General features: G+C 39.3%; 1 protein-coding gene across 6 annotated transcripts in view; it reads right to left on the reverse strand.

Annotated features, from left to right (window-relative positions):
• Positions 1-13,282, reverse strand: part of ssbp2b (single stranded DNA binding protein 2b) — a 321,784-nt gene that overhangs the window by 196,490 nt on the left and 112,012 nt on the right. For all 6 annotated transcript variants that reach the window (XM_055633402.1, XM_055633404.1, XM_055633401.1 and 3 more), the window contains exon 4: positions 12,049-12,133. In XM_055633402.1, the coding sequence (XP_055489377.1) occupies positions 12,049-12,133 (85 nt within the window). The remainder of the gene's footprint in view (positions 1-12,048; positions 12,134-13,282) is intronic.

Raw genomic sequence — 13,282 nt, forward strand, 5'->3', positions numbered from 1 at the left:
TTTGTATATCTTTTTTAACTGAATTATGTTTATGCTAAGTGTTATCTCCTGTTCCAAACCATTCCACAGATTGCTATGCACATACTTTTAAGAGTTGTTCTGACATTGAGTGTTTTTTAATTAAGTTCCCCTCTCAAATTATACCCACCCTATCTTTCCATAAACAGTTTTTGTATATTTCCCAGAAGTAAATTATTTCTTGCTTTGTACATGATTTGTGCAGTCTTAAATTTAACCAGATCGATAAACTTCAGTGTATGTGACTTTAAGAATAATAAATTGGTATGTTCAAGATATCCAACGTTAATGATGATTCTTATTGCTCTTTTTTGTAATGTGCATAACGGCTGTTGGTTGGTTTTGTAGGTGTTACCCCATATCTCCACACAGTAACTCAGTTATGGCAATATGAGTGTATTATACAGAGTATGTAATGATTTGTGGTGCAGAATGTGTCTTGATGGTCCCAATATTGCTATAGACTTTGCCAGTTTTGCTTTGACGTGGTCTATTTGTGGTTTCCAGCAGATTTTGTGGAAGCGCCCAAAAGAAAGTGGTAGGGCAGGTAAAATTATAATGTTTAAAAGACAGGTACATGGATAAAAAAGATTTAGAGGGAAATGGGCCAAAGCCAGACAAATGGGATTAGCACAGATAGGCAAGCTGATTGGCATGAACATATCTACATCTCTATGAATCCATTAAAGAATGCTTTTTATATTGCATTTGTGTGGACAGTCGATCACAGAGTTTAATATTCAACCAATGCCCTTCCCATATGTCTGAATTGATACGGGACGAAGAATATTAAAATCTGAAGATAATACAAAAAAATGAGGAGCATGATTTACTGTGAGGAAGGTTGTAATTAATTAATTAATGGAGTGCATAGACAGGTTAGTAGATAGTCTACTGAATATTAATATAGAAAAATGTGAGGTCATTCATTTCAGGGAAAAACTAAGAACCTACATACCAAATGGTGGAACTTGAAAGAAATAGAAGGTCAGAGACATTTTCCATTTTAGGCACATAAATCTTTATTATAAGTGAATGGAAACATTGATAAGACTGGTTTTTAAAAAGCACGTGTGATAAGTTTTATGAATACATAAAAGCAAAAAAGTCCAGTTTTCTGCATCATACTTTAGGAAACATTTCAAAGATATGAAAGTGTATAGAAGTTTAGTAATGATCCAGAAAAAACATAGCGGTGAATGGAGACTGGAAAAACTGTTGTTCTATTCACTAGAACAAACAAATGAACACAGAATATCTGTTAGAGATATTGGTTGCCAACAATTTCAACTCCCCTTCCCGTTCCTATACTAACCTTTCTGTCCTGGGCCTCCATTGCCAGAGTGAGGTCGCACGCAAACTGGAGGAACAGCACCTCATGCTTACAAACCAGCAGTATGAACATTGAATTTGCTCATTTCAAGTAACTTCCACTCACACTCAAAGGCCTTACTGCCCCCTTGCTTCCTTCCTCATCAATTTCCCAGACGTCTTAAAAAAATTCAGTTAGTTAAACCACACAAATTTTGACTGTTCCTATTGTTTTCCAGATGCTTATATATATTATCTCTTTCAATGCAATCAAATAAACAGGTCTATCTCCCCCCTTTTTAAGCCAACAAATTTCTACACTAACTTCCCTCAATGGGGAATATCCTTGCCCAAGGTAATTTAGCTGGTCCTGGTCTTTTCTCGGCTACAACTCTTCGCCCCCACCCCTTACTGAAGAAGGGTTCCAAACCGAAATGTCACCCATGCTGTTTCTCCAAAGATGCTGCCTGACCCGCTGAGTTACACCAGCACTTTGTGTTTATCAAAGCCAAAAGATTGTTGAGACACAAGAATCCTTTTGCTATTAATATAGCGGTCAAACAGAAAATATTTTCATATCTAAGATTCTATACTCAAAACTCCATGAATAATAATTGTAGATCCTATTCTGAAATTTTTTTTTTCTTTCAACCGAACAGGGACATAAAGATTCTGTACTCTTAAAATTTCACCTTTAAATGTGCTCCATGTGCTCATTTCTCTTCCACATGGCCAAGGGTTGTTTTTTTGAATAACTATATTATTAAAACAATGGTAGGGACCTGAACTGTTCCCAACGCATTCAACCCATCTCTTCCTAACAGGAGGTCCAGTACCGCCCCTTCTCTAAACACCTTTTGCAAAAAAACTATCCTCCATTGTAAAACGACATCCAAAACATTAGGTTCTGCAAGCTAGGATAAAAAGAAACATTTGTACCCTCTTCTAAATGGCACTGTGGAAAGTGAAAAACTATTACATAATGGATTCTTGGATATAACCCTTTGTCATCATTTACTGTGATGCAGTATATTAGTAGCAGTATATTAGTAGGCTGATCCTAATGTAATTATGGATGAAAATGGTTATTTGGCATATTTGACTCTTCTGCTGTACATCACTGTACCATTAAATTAATTTTTAAATGATTTAGGATTTTGGTAACTGCGGTTCCATCTGGATATAAATTCCGTGTATTAACATCATTCTTCACGTGAAAATTAATTTCTTGATATCAGTCTAAAATAACATCTTTTCTAGTTAGTATGAAATGCCCTTTCATAGAATCATACAGCACAGAAATGAAGCCTTTTAACTCAACTCATCCATACCCATGTGAGGCCCATCTACATGAATTCCATTTTCCGGCATGTTCACTGTGTCCCTCTAAGCCTTTACCTTCCGAGCACCTGTGCACATTTTTTTTAGCATTGGAATTGTTTTTTGTTGATATGTGCAACAAATCAACACTCTTTTGTGTGTCACTGCAATTCTGTTCAGGGACATTTTTCTCCTTGTTCTCTTTACTGGATCCATTCATCAAGGTCCCTGACAAATCCGAAACATCCGCTACCTGATATCGTCGCTGCTCTATTTAGGGAGCCCCATTCCTATTCCCTGGCTCTCTTTATCTTGATTTCAATACAAGTGATCAGACTGAGGTCAAGCTCTCTGACAATCATCTATTATTAAAGGCAGTAACTCTCAACTAAATAGCAGCGCCTAGAACAACAACATATCAAGGTCCAACCACACATTATATACTCCATTCCTGAAGACACACTTAAGTTTTATATGTACTTTTATTGGGAATACGAAGTGAATTAGAACTAACCAAAAACAGAAAACAACCTTTATAGCAGCAGGGAAGGCCTTCATTCTACCAGTGTGAGCGATTTGAACTCAAACCCCATAAAATGTGATGTCACGGTTCCACCAACTGCATCCAAGTTCCCCACTACTATGATATTTATTCCAAATTTCTAATGTGCAGAGAAATTAAATCCGATAAAGAAAAGATAAATGGAAACACAAGGGAGTGCAGATATTGGAAGCTTGAGTAAAGTGCAAAGTGTGGGAGTAACTCAACAAGTCAGGCAGCATCTTTGGTGGATATGGACAGGCTACATTTGCGGTCGGGACCCTTTTTCAGACTGATTGTAGTAGAGGTGAGAAAACTGGAAAAGAAATGGGGGAAAGCCAAAGCCTGGCAAGTGATAGGTGGATTCAGCAGAGGGTGGTTTGTTTGGATGATGTGTGGACCAAAGTGAGAGGTGAAAAGGAGATAAAAAGGTGTAATCGCAAGTGGCAGTGTTTCAAATGAGAACTGACCACCGCACAAGGAGCATAAACTAGAGCCTGGTATTGGGCCTTAGTTTTGACATGCCCATTTCCACCATCATTTCAAGCACACTTCTCACTACCGGAAACTTACCAATGTACTGACTTCAAGGTTCAATAAGCTGAAGCCGTCCATCATTTCTGAAAGATTTAGGGGAGGACAGCTATGAGCAGGCAGAAAAAAAACGCTAAATGTTGGAGGTCAGCAGGTTAGGCTCTGGCATCAGGCAATTGAGTCTGAAGAAGGGTCCCAACACAAAACATCGCCCATCCTTTTTCTCCAGTGATGCTGCCTGACCCGCTGAGTTACTCCAGCACTTTGTGTCTATCTTTGGGATAAACCAGCATCTGCTGTTCTTTGTTTCTACAAAGTACTGGAGGAACTCAGCACATCCGGCAACATCAGTGGGGGGAAATGCATAGTCATTGTTTTGAGTTATGACTCTTCTTCAGTCTGATGTTTCTCCAGAACACTGTTTTTTTCCCATCAAGATTCCAGAAGAGGACTTCTTCCTCCCAGCTCAAAACAGCGTTATGTCGACAACTGCTGGATAGGTAGCAATGCACGCATGAAAAGCTGAGCACAGCCAACGTGCACCATGCAACACTGCCCAACTGGATGAACAAACCAGAAGCTTAAAACCCAATATAACAAAATGTAATAAATGCCTGAAAAACCACCACATGAATTATAGGTAAAATAAAGTCTTGCTGGTTGTGCATACAAATAATTGTAGCAAATAGTTAATTGTCATACTTTGCCTAATCTTGAAGCCAAACTGAATCTTTCATGCAGAAGGCCCAATATATAACCATATAACAATTACAGCACGGAAACAGGCCATCTCGGCCCTTCTAGTCCGTGCCGAACACGTATTCTCCTCTAGTCCCATCTACCTGCACTCAGACCATAACCCTCCATTCCTTTCCCGTCCATATAACTATCCAATTTATTTTTAAATGAAGAAATCGAACCTGCCTCCACCACCTCCACTGGAAGCTCATTCCACACAGCTACCACTCTCTGAGTAAAGAAGTTCCCCCTCATGTTACCCCTAAACTTCTGTCCCTTAATTCTCAAGTCATGTCCTCTTGTTTGAATCTTCCCTACTCTCAGTGGGAAAAGCTTATCCACGTCAACTCTGTCTATCCCTCTCATCATTTTAAAGACCTCTATCAAGTCCCCCCTTAACCTTCTGCACTCCAAAGAATAAAGACCTAACTTGTTCAACCTTTCTCTGTAACTTAGTTGCTGAAACCCAGGCAACATTCTAGTAAATCTCCTCTGTACTCTCTCTATTTTGTTGACATCCTTCCTATAATTAGGCAACCAAAATTGTACACCATACTGCAGAATTGGCCTCACCAATGCCTTGTACAATTTTAACATTACATCCCAACTTCTATACTCAATGCTCTGATTTATAAAGGCCAGCACACCAAAAGCTTTCTTTACCACCCTATCTACATGTGATTCTACCTTCAGGGAACTGTGCACAGTTATTCCTAGATCCCTCTGTTCAACTGCATTCCTCAATTCACTACCATTTACCATGTATGTCCTATTTTGATTTGTCCTGCCAAGATGTAGCACCTCACACTTATCAGCATTAAACTCCATCTGCCATCTTTCAGCCCACTCTTCCAAATGGCCTAAATCTCTCTGTAGACTTTGAAAATCTACTTCATTATCCACAACCCCACCTATCTTAGTATCATCTGCATACTTACTAATCCAATTTATCATCACTGACATGGTTGTCATTATGAAAATAGGAAGAAATGGCCCAATGCACGAGTGGGTGGGCTCTATTATTTTCCAGTGCTGATTTGGAGACCTGAAATAACAGGTTGCTGTGCAGGTCACCTAGGCACATGATGAAAAGCCAGGAGGGGCCAAACAGCCACAGAGTTGAATGGAAGTAGTACAGCCCAAGTACATTGTCACATAAAATTCAATGTTCCCAACCACATCTTCAAAAGCCATTTTCCAAAAACAACATCTACAACTTCTGCTGCTGCTGCAGAATGCACCACACTTCCATGATTCACATACTATTCAATCCATCGGGATACACAGCTAACATTGTTACGCCCTTTCATACCATCCTGTGCAGGTTTTTCCAGCCTTCTTCATGAACATCAAAATCCCACTGAAAATCCCTGATTGATGATTACTCAGTGTGAAGAAGATATATGCAGGATGGTATTACGAAGCTTTTAAATCCATGTAGTGGGAGTACATAGATGCCCAGCATAATGAAACCTCAAGAAGAACACCACCTCCCAATTACCCACCATCTGTCCTGCCAAGCAATGCAGGGATCCCATGTTGGCTTCATCCTTCACCTTGGTGTCCCCAGCAGGTCAATGCGAGTCAATCCTGAGGGACCATCTATGACTAGATTAGGTATTATTGAAGCTTTCAAGGTTTTGCAACAGTCCAGCAATCCAGGAGCTCATCGTGGCAGTGTCGCAGTCTCAAGCATCTTTAGCAGATTTATCATGGGTTTTTACACCACAACATCAAAAGCAGAATTGCTGATTATTATGCAACATTCAAATCACTATATACCCGGGGGGAGGGGCCAGAGGGGCCACGCCCCCCCCCATGTTTTGAGAGGTGGGGGACATCCCCCCCCCCCCATGTTTTTGTCATCCGGATTTTAAAATCTCCGCTTTCCGCAAAACAGTGGAGGGGGGACTGCTGATCGAGGGAGCCGATCGGACGAGAGAGATGTCAGTCAGCAGGCAATGGGGGTGGGACATGATGATTCAGCACGATGATTGGAGGAGGGGGGATTGGGGGAGGGGGGGGGACTGAGGAGAGCGCGGTGATTGGAGGAGGGAGACGTGGTACAGACCTGCGCCTCATCCGCAGCCAGGATCGATTCTGGCTCACCGGCGCTGTCCCGTCCCCACCCGAGTGCCCCCCCCACCCCCACGGGTGGCCAGAGAGGTCGGGAATCAGACGCGAGCTGTACCCTCAGGCCGACAGCCAGTGCAGAGATTAAGCGCTAAACCCAGCTCAACTCTGCCTGTCCCACCAGGTTAACCTGCCTGGGCTTGCGGGAAATATGGCCAGCGCGGAGAAGCAGCACTGGTATCCCGTCAGTCCAGGCAGGGCTGTAGGTTAACCCGGCGAGACAGGCAGAGTTGAGCTGCATTTAGCGCTGATTTGAGCCTCTGAAGCCTCGCGCATGCGTGTGTGAGTGTGCGCATGCACGCGCGGCTGCCAAAACAAATTGTGTCCCCCTGTCCCCTCCATATTTTGATAGTGAGTTCCGTGCCTGCACACCTGCACCTATTCCTAGATATTTAAGATGAGTGACAATTAACATTCATGCCATGAATGTTAGTTGATGGCAGTCACCAACAAGAGTCTAACCATTTCTCCTTGACATTCAACATTACGAGTGCCTGATCAACAATATACTGTTACCAACACTGCATAGAAACCAAATGGGGCTAGCCATCCAAATTTAGCATAACAAAGCGGAGTACATAGAACATTGCAGCCCAGGAACAGGTCCTGTGTCCTGTGATGTCTTTGTCAAACATGTTGCCAAATTAAGATAATCCTTTCTGCCTGGACGAGATGCCCTCTAATCCCTGCAGATCACATGCCTATTTTATAGCTTCTTAAATGCCACTACTATATCTGCTTTCACCGCCACTCCTGGCAGAGCATTTCCATTAGACTTAGGAGCAGAATGAGGCTATTCAGTCCTCTAGAATTTGATATTTCAACCCCGGAAAAATGGATTTGACTGTCTACCTCTCATAATTTTATAAACCTATCAGGTCTCCCCTCCGCCTCCAAAGAAATTCTGTTTGGCCTACCTCACCAAGATAATACCCTCTAATCCAGGCAGCATCCTGGTAAGTCTCTTCTGCACCCTCTCCAAAGCATCCACATACTTCCTGTAATGGGGTTACCAGAACTGCATAAAATAATCCAAAAGCAAGCAAACCAAAGTTTGATAAAGCTGTAACATCACTTCCCGAAATTATACTCAATGTCCTGACTGATCAGCCATGATCACAATGAATGGTGGTGCTGCCTCGATTGGCTGAATGGCCTCCTCCTGCACCTATTTTCTGTTCCTATGATGAAGGCAAAATAACATACACACGCTTTACCACTTCATGTGCTGCGACTTTCATGGAGATATGGACTTGGATCCCAAGGTCCCCCAGTATATCAATTCTGCTAAGGATCTTGCAATCAACTATAACATTTCCCTTAAATTTAACCTCCTAAAGTGCAACACCTCACACTTGCCCAGATTAAAATCCATCTGTCGTTTCTCTTCACATATCTGTAATTGATCTACATTCTGCTGCATCCTTTCAGATTCAGATTCAACTTTAATTGTCATTGTCAGTGTACAGTACAGAGACAATGAAATGCAGTGGGATAGCCTTCTTCGCTGTCTGCAGTTAGACCACTGTTGGTGTTAACTGCAAACTTACTGCCCAATTCACTGACAATTTTGTCGTGAAAGTTGATTGTCACTGTTAGCTTAAGAGCCATAAAATAAAACAATGCACTGTCACTATGATCTGGTGTATTTTGGTGAGGAATTCTACACTGAATTAGCAGCTCTCCACTCATTACTCATACATTTGAGAGGAACTTGGTGAATTTGGCCATCTATTGTTTGTTTTTCAGACTATCTGCCTCTTCTTCCACTTCCAATAGATTACCTTGCCTCCACACCCTCTGCCATGCATATGTCACATAATTTATCTCAGCAGGACCATAAAGGACATTCATGATAAGACAGACCTCTCATCCCAGGATTAGCCTCATTAATCTTCTCTGGACTTTCTCAAAAGACAGTAATATCCTTTCGAAATAAGGGATTCAAAACTGTGCACACTACTCCATGTGTGGCTCAATAATACCTTGTACCAGTGTGACAATACATCTTTATTTTTAAAAGTCCAACTCTCTGGCAAGAAAGAGTAATATGATATTTGCTTTCTTAATAACTCGCTGCAACTGCTAGTATTTTTGCAATTTTTATCATGTGAACTAGCTTTTTACATGTCACCTTATTGAATGCTTTCTGGAAATCCAAACACATTGTATCGACACTCACTTTTATTGACTGTATGCTTTATCTCCAGCAAATTTGTCAAACATGATTTCCCTTTCATAGGGTGATAGGAGTCTGTAACTTACTGCGTGAAAGGTTAGAAGAAGAAACCCTCATCACAATGACTGCACTTACAGAGCAGTAACCTGTAGGGCTATGGAGTTACGATAAAAAGGTGGGTATTGATTGGGTATCCCTTTATTAACCCGTGGACACGAATAATAGATTGGTCTTATTCTATGTTACCATCTTTCTAAGATATCTCATTGAGATTAGTTTGGTTAATTATCTTCACATATGCAGTGAAAATCTTTTTTTGTGTGCTATCCAGTGAGAGAAAAGACCACATATGAATATAATCAAGCCGTCCACAGTGCCCAGATAAAGAATAAAGGCTACAACATTCAGTGCAAGATATAACATATAAAGTCCAATTAAAAATAGTTAAAATGTCTCCAATAAGGTAGATGGGAGGTGAGGACCGCACCAGCTCATTCAGTTGCCTGACAACAACTGGGAAGAACTGAAGGGTCCTCTCTTTAGATAGAATGCGGTCTTCTCATCCCATCTACCTCATTGTTGGTATTAAATTGAAAATAGTACTATCATTAAAATAAACATTTAGCAATTCAAGAAATTATTCAAAAGATGGGAAATGGTAATTATGAGAGGGGAATGAAGTACTATTTTCATAACAGACCGGAAGGTTGATGAGAAATAATTATTGTTTCCTTTAGTTGAGTAATCATCAATAAAGGGTCACTTTGAGCTAGATGTTTTACTGCCTTTTATACAAGACATTAGGTCAGAGCAAGAAGAGAAAAGGAAATCCAATCTAAAGATCACAGGATGGCAATAGCTAAAAAAAACCTGTCAATCAAATAATAAGAGCAGAGAAATAGAAGGAATAAACCATTTAGCCTCCCGTGCTTGCTCTGCCATTCAATAAGACCTTTGCTGATCGGCACATTCTTCTGTGGTAATTCTATATCTCGATTTCTGAATATTCAAAAATCTATCAATCGCTTCCTTGAATATAGACTTCCCTTCATGAAGAAATTCCTTCTTGCCTCAGTCCTAAATGGCCAATCTCTTAATCCTCCAACACTCATACAAGGAAATCAGTATCCCTGCATCTTTCTGACAAGTCGTGTAAGGTTTTTGATATTTCAACAAGATAGCCTCTATCTTCAACATTCTAGAGAATATATCTTCTAAGGACAATTCCTCCATCCCAAGAATCATTCTGATGAGCATTCATTGCAGCCTATCAATCATAAACCAACCATTTAGACAGAGAGAGCAGATCTGTACAAAATATTCAAGGAGCTGTCACACCAAGGTCCTCTATTATTGCAATAAGGCATGGTTATATTGTACTATTCACTCTTCAAGATGACGTCTTGACTGGTTGATCGGAGATGACAAAATACCCAAAAGGAAATCTAGAATTGTGTAAGCAGTTATAAAAAGATTCCCCATCATAGTTCCAGATCATGATAATGTATTCCATTAAAGAGGACAAAGAAAATGGACAACCTGTACTCAATTGTTTTGTGAAAGCCATTTCTAAAACAATAATCAAGAGTGAAGAAAAAGAAGAAACAAGACAAACAGCAGTCATGTGCAGTCCAATACGGTAGAATTCGAAACAGACTTTCATATCACCACAACATAGCTATTTTATCTAAATATTAATATTGCATTCTTTAGTTCTCAAAATATTCATAAACGAAAACTACGAGGAACAGTGATAGAACAAATGTTTAATTTTCAATTTCCAAATAAAATATCCCAATGACTTCCAAATTTAAAACAATTTTCAAATTCCACCTTTAATAAATAATATAGCTTCTACTTGCAAACTGTCTTGCTTTAACATCAGTGCAAGAGTAAAAACTATTCAAGGTGTGGACAGAAAGTGAAACAAATGCAATACCTGTAAGCCAAATAACCTGAGAAAAGGTGTCTGTGCTAAATTTGCAACAATGGTTAAGTTGGCATCAAATTCCAAAGCACATTTGAAAACAAACTCTTCTGTACAGAGCAAAAATAGAAAATTCAGGGAAGATCAAATTGCACGGTAATTTGTTTAGTAGTTCACTAAAAGTGCAGAAATAATTTATGATTGAATTAACACCATTAATTCACAGAACCAATTCCAACTCTTGTATTTCTAAATTAAATAAGAAAAAGAGATAACTAGCATGAGCCACAAGCAGCCTGTACATTAGTACATCACAGGAAATAGCAAAATATAAAGCTTGAATGAATATTTATTTGCACATTGCACATATCCCCATTTCATTGTGATACCAATAGTATCACAGTTAAATTCTAAATACCGTTTTGAATGTCCATAATATGTATAGCTATCAACCCACATTCTCAATAAATTCAGTGACCGACACAACTGCACTGTGATATTTTCGTAATGTTAAATTGCAGAAAATATATTCATTATGTCAGCATTGTTTTATTTTCCTAATGCTACAAATAAAATACACAATGTGACCCTGTGGTTTATAAAAAGCAAATCTCTAAAGCACACTTGCACTTCTCTTACCTGCACTAGGCTCCAATGATAACTAAAACTGAAAAACTTCAAGAGAGAAAGTACTTCAAAGATTTATGAAGGGGGATAGAGAGATATAAAATAATAAAATTGAAAGAGACAGTCCATTTAGATTTCTGTTAACTGCACACCCTGTGAATCCACAAAGTAGCATTGGTTAAAGTCATGGGGATACTTGCATTCTGCCCATCGAACACATATAAATATATAATAGCAAGAAGAGGCACGGCAACTATGGGGGAATAGGAAGGGATGCACCATGTAGCAAGATCATCACAGTTGCACAACAATGCATAAAGAAGGGCTTGAATGATGGATGCATTCCAAATACATCACAAAAAGTCCAGTTTAGTTTAAGCACCCTTTAAAGAATGGTGTTAATTACTTTTAAACATATCTTTCAGAACTAAAACATTATACAAAAAAATATTTTGTCCGTTTTGTTTGGAGAGTTATTTATTTTGCAACACCTCTAACATTATAATTGCAACTCAGAGCCTTGTTACAATCCACTAGAGACCTCCACTGAGCTGGCAAAATCTTTTAACGCAAGTAGAAATTTGTCTCCAATTCTGCTACATTAAAAAATGAACTAAATTATTATTATTATTATTATGCAATTGGATCAAGCCAACAAACTTCAAGAACATGATATGAAATGAAATAGTCATCACAAAAGTGCTCCCACACTTGACTTACATAATCGTGAAAGGCTTTTGCTTCACTCGAATGTTCACAAGTTTCTCTTCTTTCAGGTGCTGCACAGTAAAGGTCCCAAAATACACTGCAAAAAAAAAAAACACTTTTATTAATGATTCACCATATCAGTTTGAAAATATTCTATCAATGTTCTGCAACATATTGAGATCACATAACTAATTTAAAAAGTTAGTGTACGTAGAACACACATTTATTATCTAGTTTAATCCTTCCTTTGAGCAACTGAAAAGTAGCAAAGAAAAAATAAGTTAAGTCACATAAAGCATTCTATTTTATACATACTGTCCTATAGCCAAACCACACGAAATAAATAAGTTGTAAAACTGCAGGGAATGTCAAAGTATCCAAAGGTTCCATCTTTTTTGACAGTTTATAAAAAAATTGCAAAAAACAAACTTTTTTTAATCACAGGCTTAACTCAAAATTACATTGTAAGTTAACAGTGGTACTTGAAGGGTCATATTGAAGAGCCATATCATCTAATCATCAGGGACCAACATGTTACTTGTCAAAACAAACAGGAAAACATAAATGTGCCTGCCTGCTTAAAGAAATGTTATCAAAAACACAAGCTCTCATATCATCCTGAAGTGCCAACAGTAAGAAGACAACACATAAACAACACATAAGAAATATTACCTAGTGATAATTTACAACAGACTAAAATTCACAAAAAATAACTGCGAGGCTTAATGTGTTCAGTTAATTACACATTAATAGAAGTGAAGATACAGGTGCACAACCTTTTATCCGACGATCCAAATAACGAAAACCTCCAAATAGCGGTCATTTTTTCGGTCCTTGAAGAAAGGTCCTTGAAAACGTTCACCGAGGGCGGCCCGCAGAGGTGACAGCGGAACCTCCAGTCGGTCCTCGAAGAAAGGGGAACTAAATCCCCATTCATAAAATAAAAGGTGAGGGTATATTGCGCGGGAGGGTTAATAATTGACAATATTATTAGCAGACAGTCAGGGTGGGCAGTAGGACATCAAAAACCATAGCCGTGAGCACTGGCTCACCCCAAGGCTGTGTCCTAAGCCCCCTGCTGTTTAGTCTGCTGACACACGACTGTACTGCTAGACTCAACAACAACTTCATCAACAAGTTCGCTGATGACACAACAGTGGTGGGTCTCATCAGTGACAATGATGAATCGGCGTACAGGATGGAGGTGGAGCTGCTCACAGGTTGGTACAAATCCCACAACCTCATT

This window comes from Leucoraja erinacea, chromosome 3 (genome assembly GCF_028641065.1).
Source record: "Leucoraja erinacea ecotype New England chromosome 3, Leri_hhj_1, whole genome shotgun sequence".
In the NCBI taxonomy this organism is placed as follows: Eukaryota; Metazoa; Chordata; class Chondrichthyes; order Rajiformes; family Rajidae; genus Leucoraja; species Leucoraja erinaceus.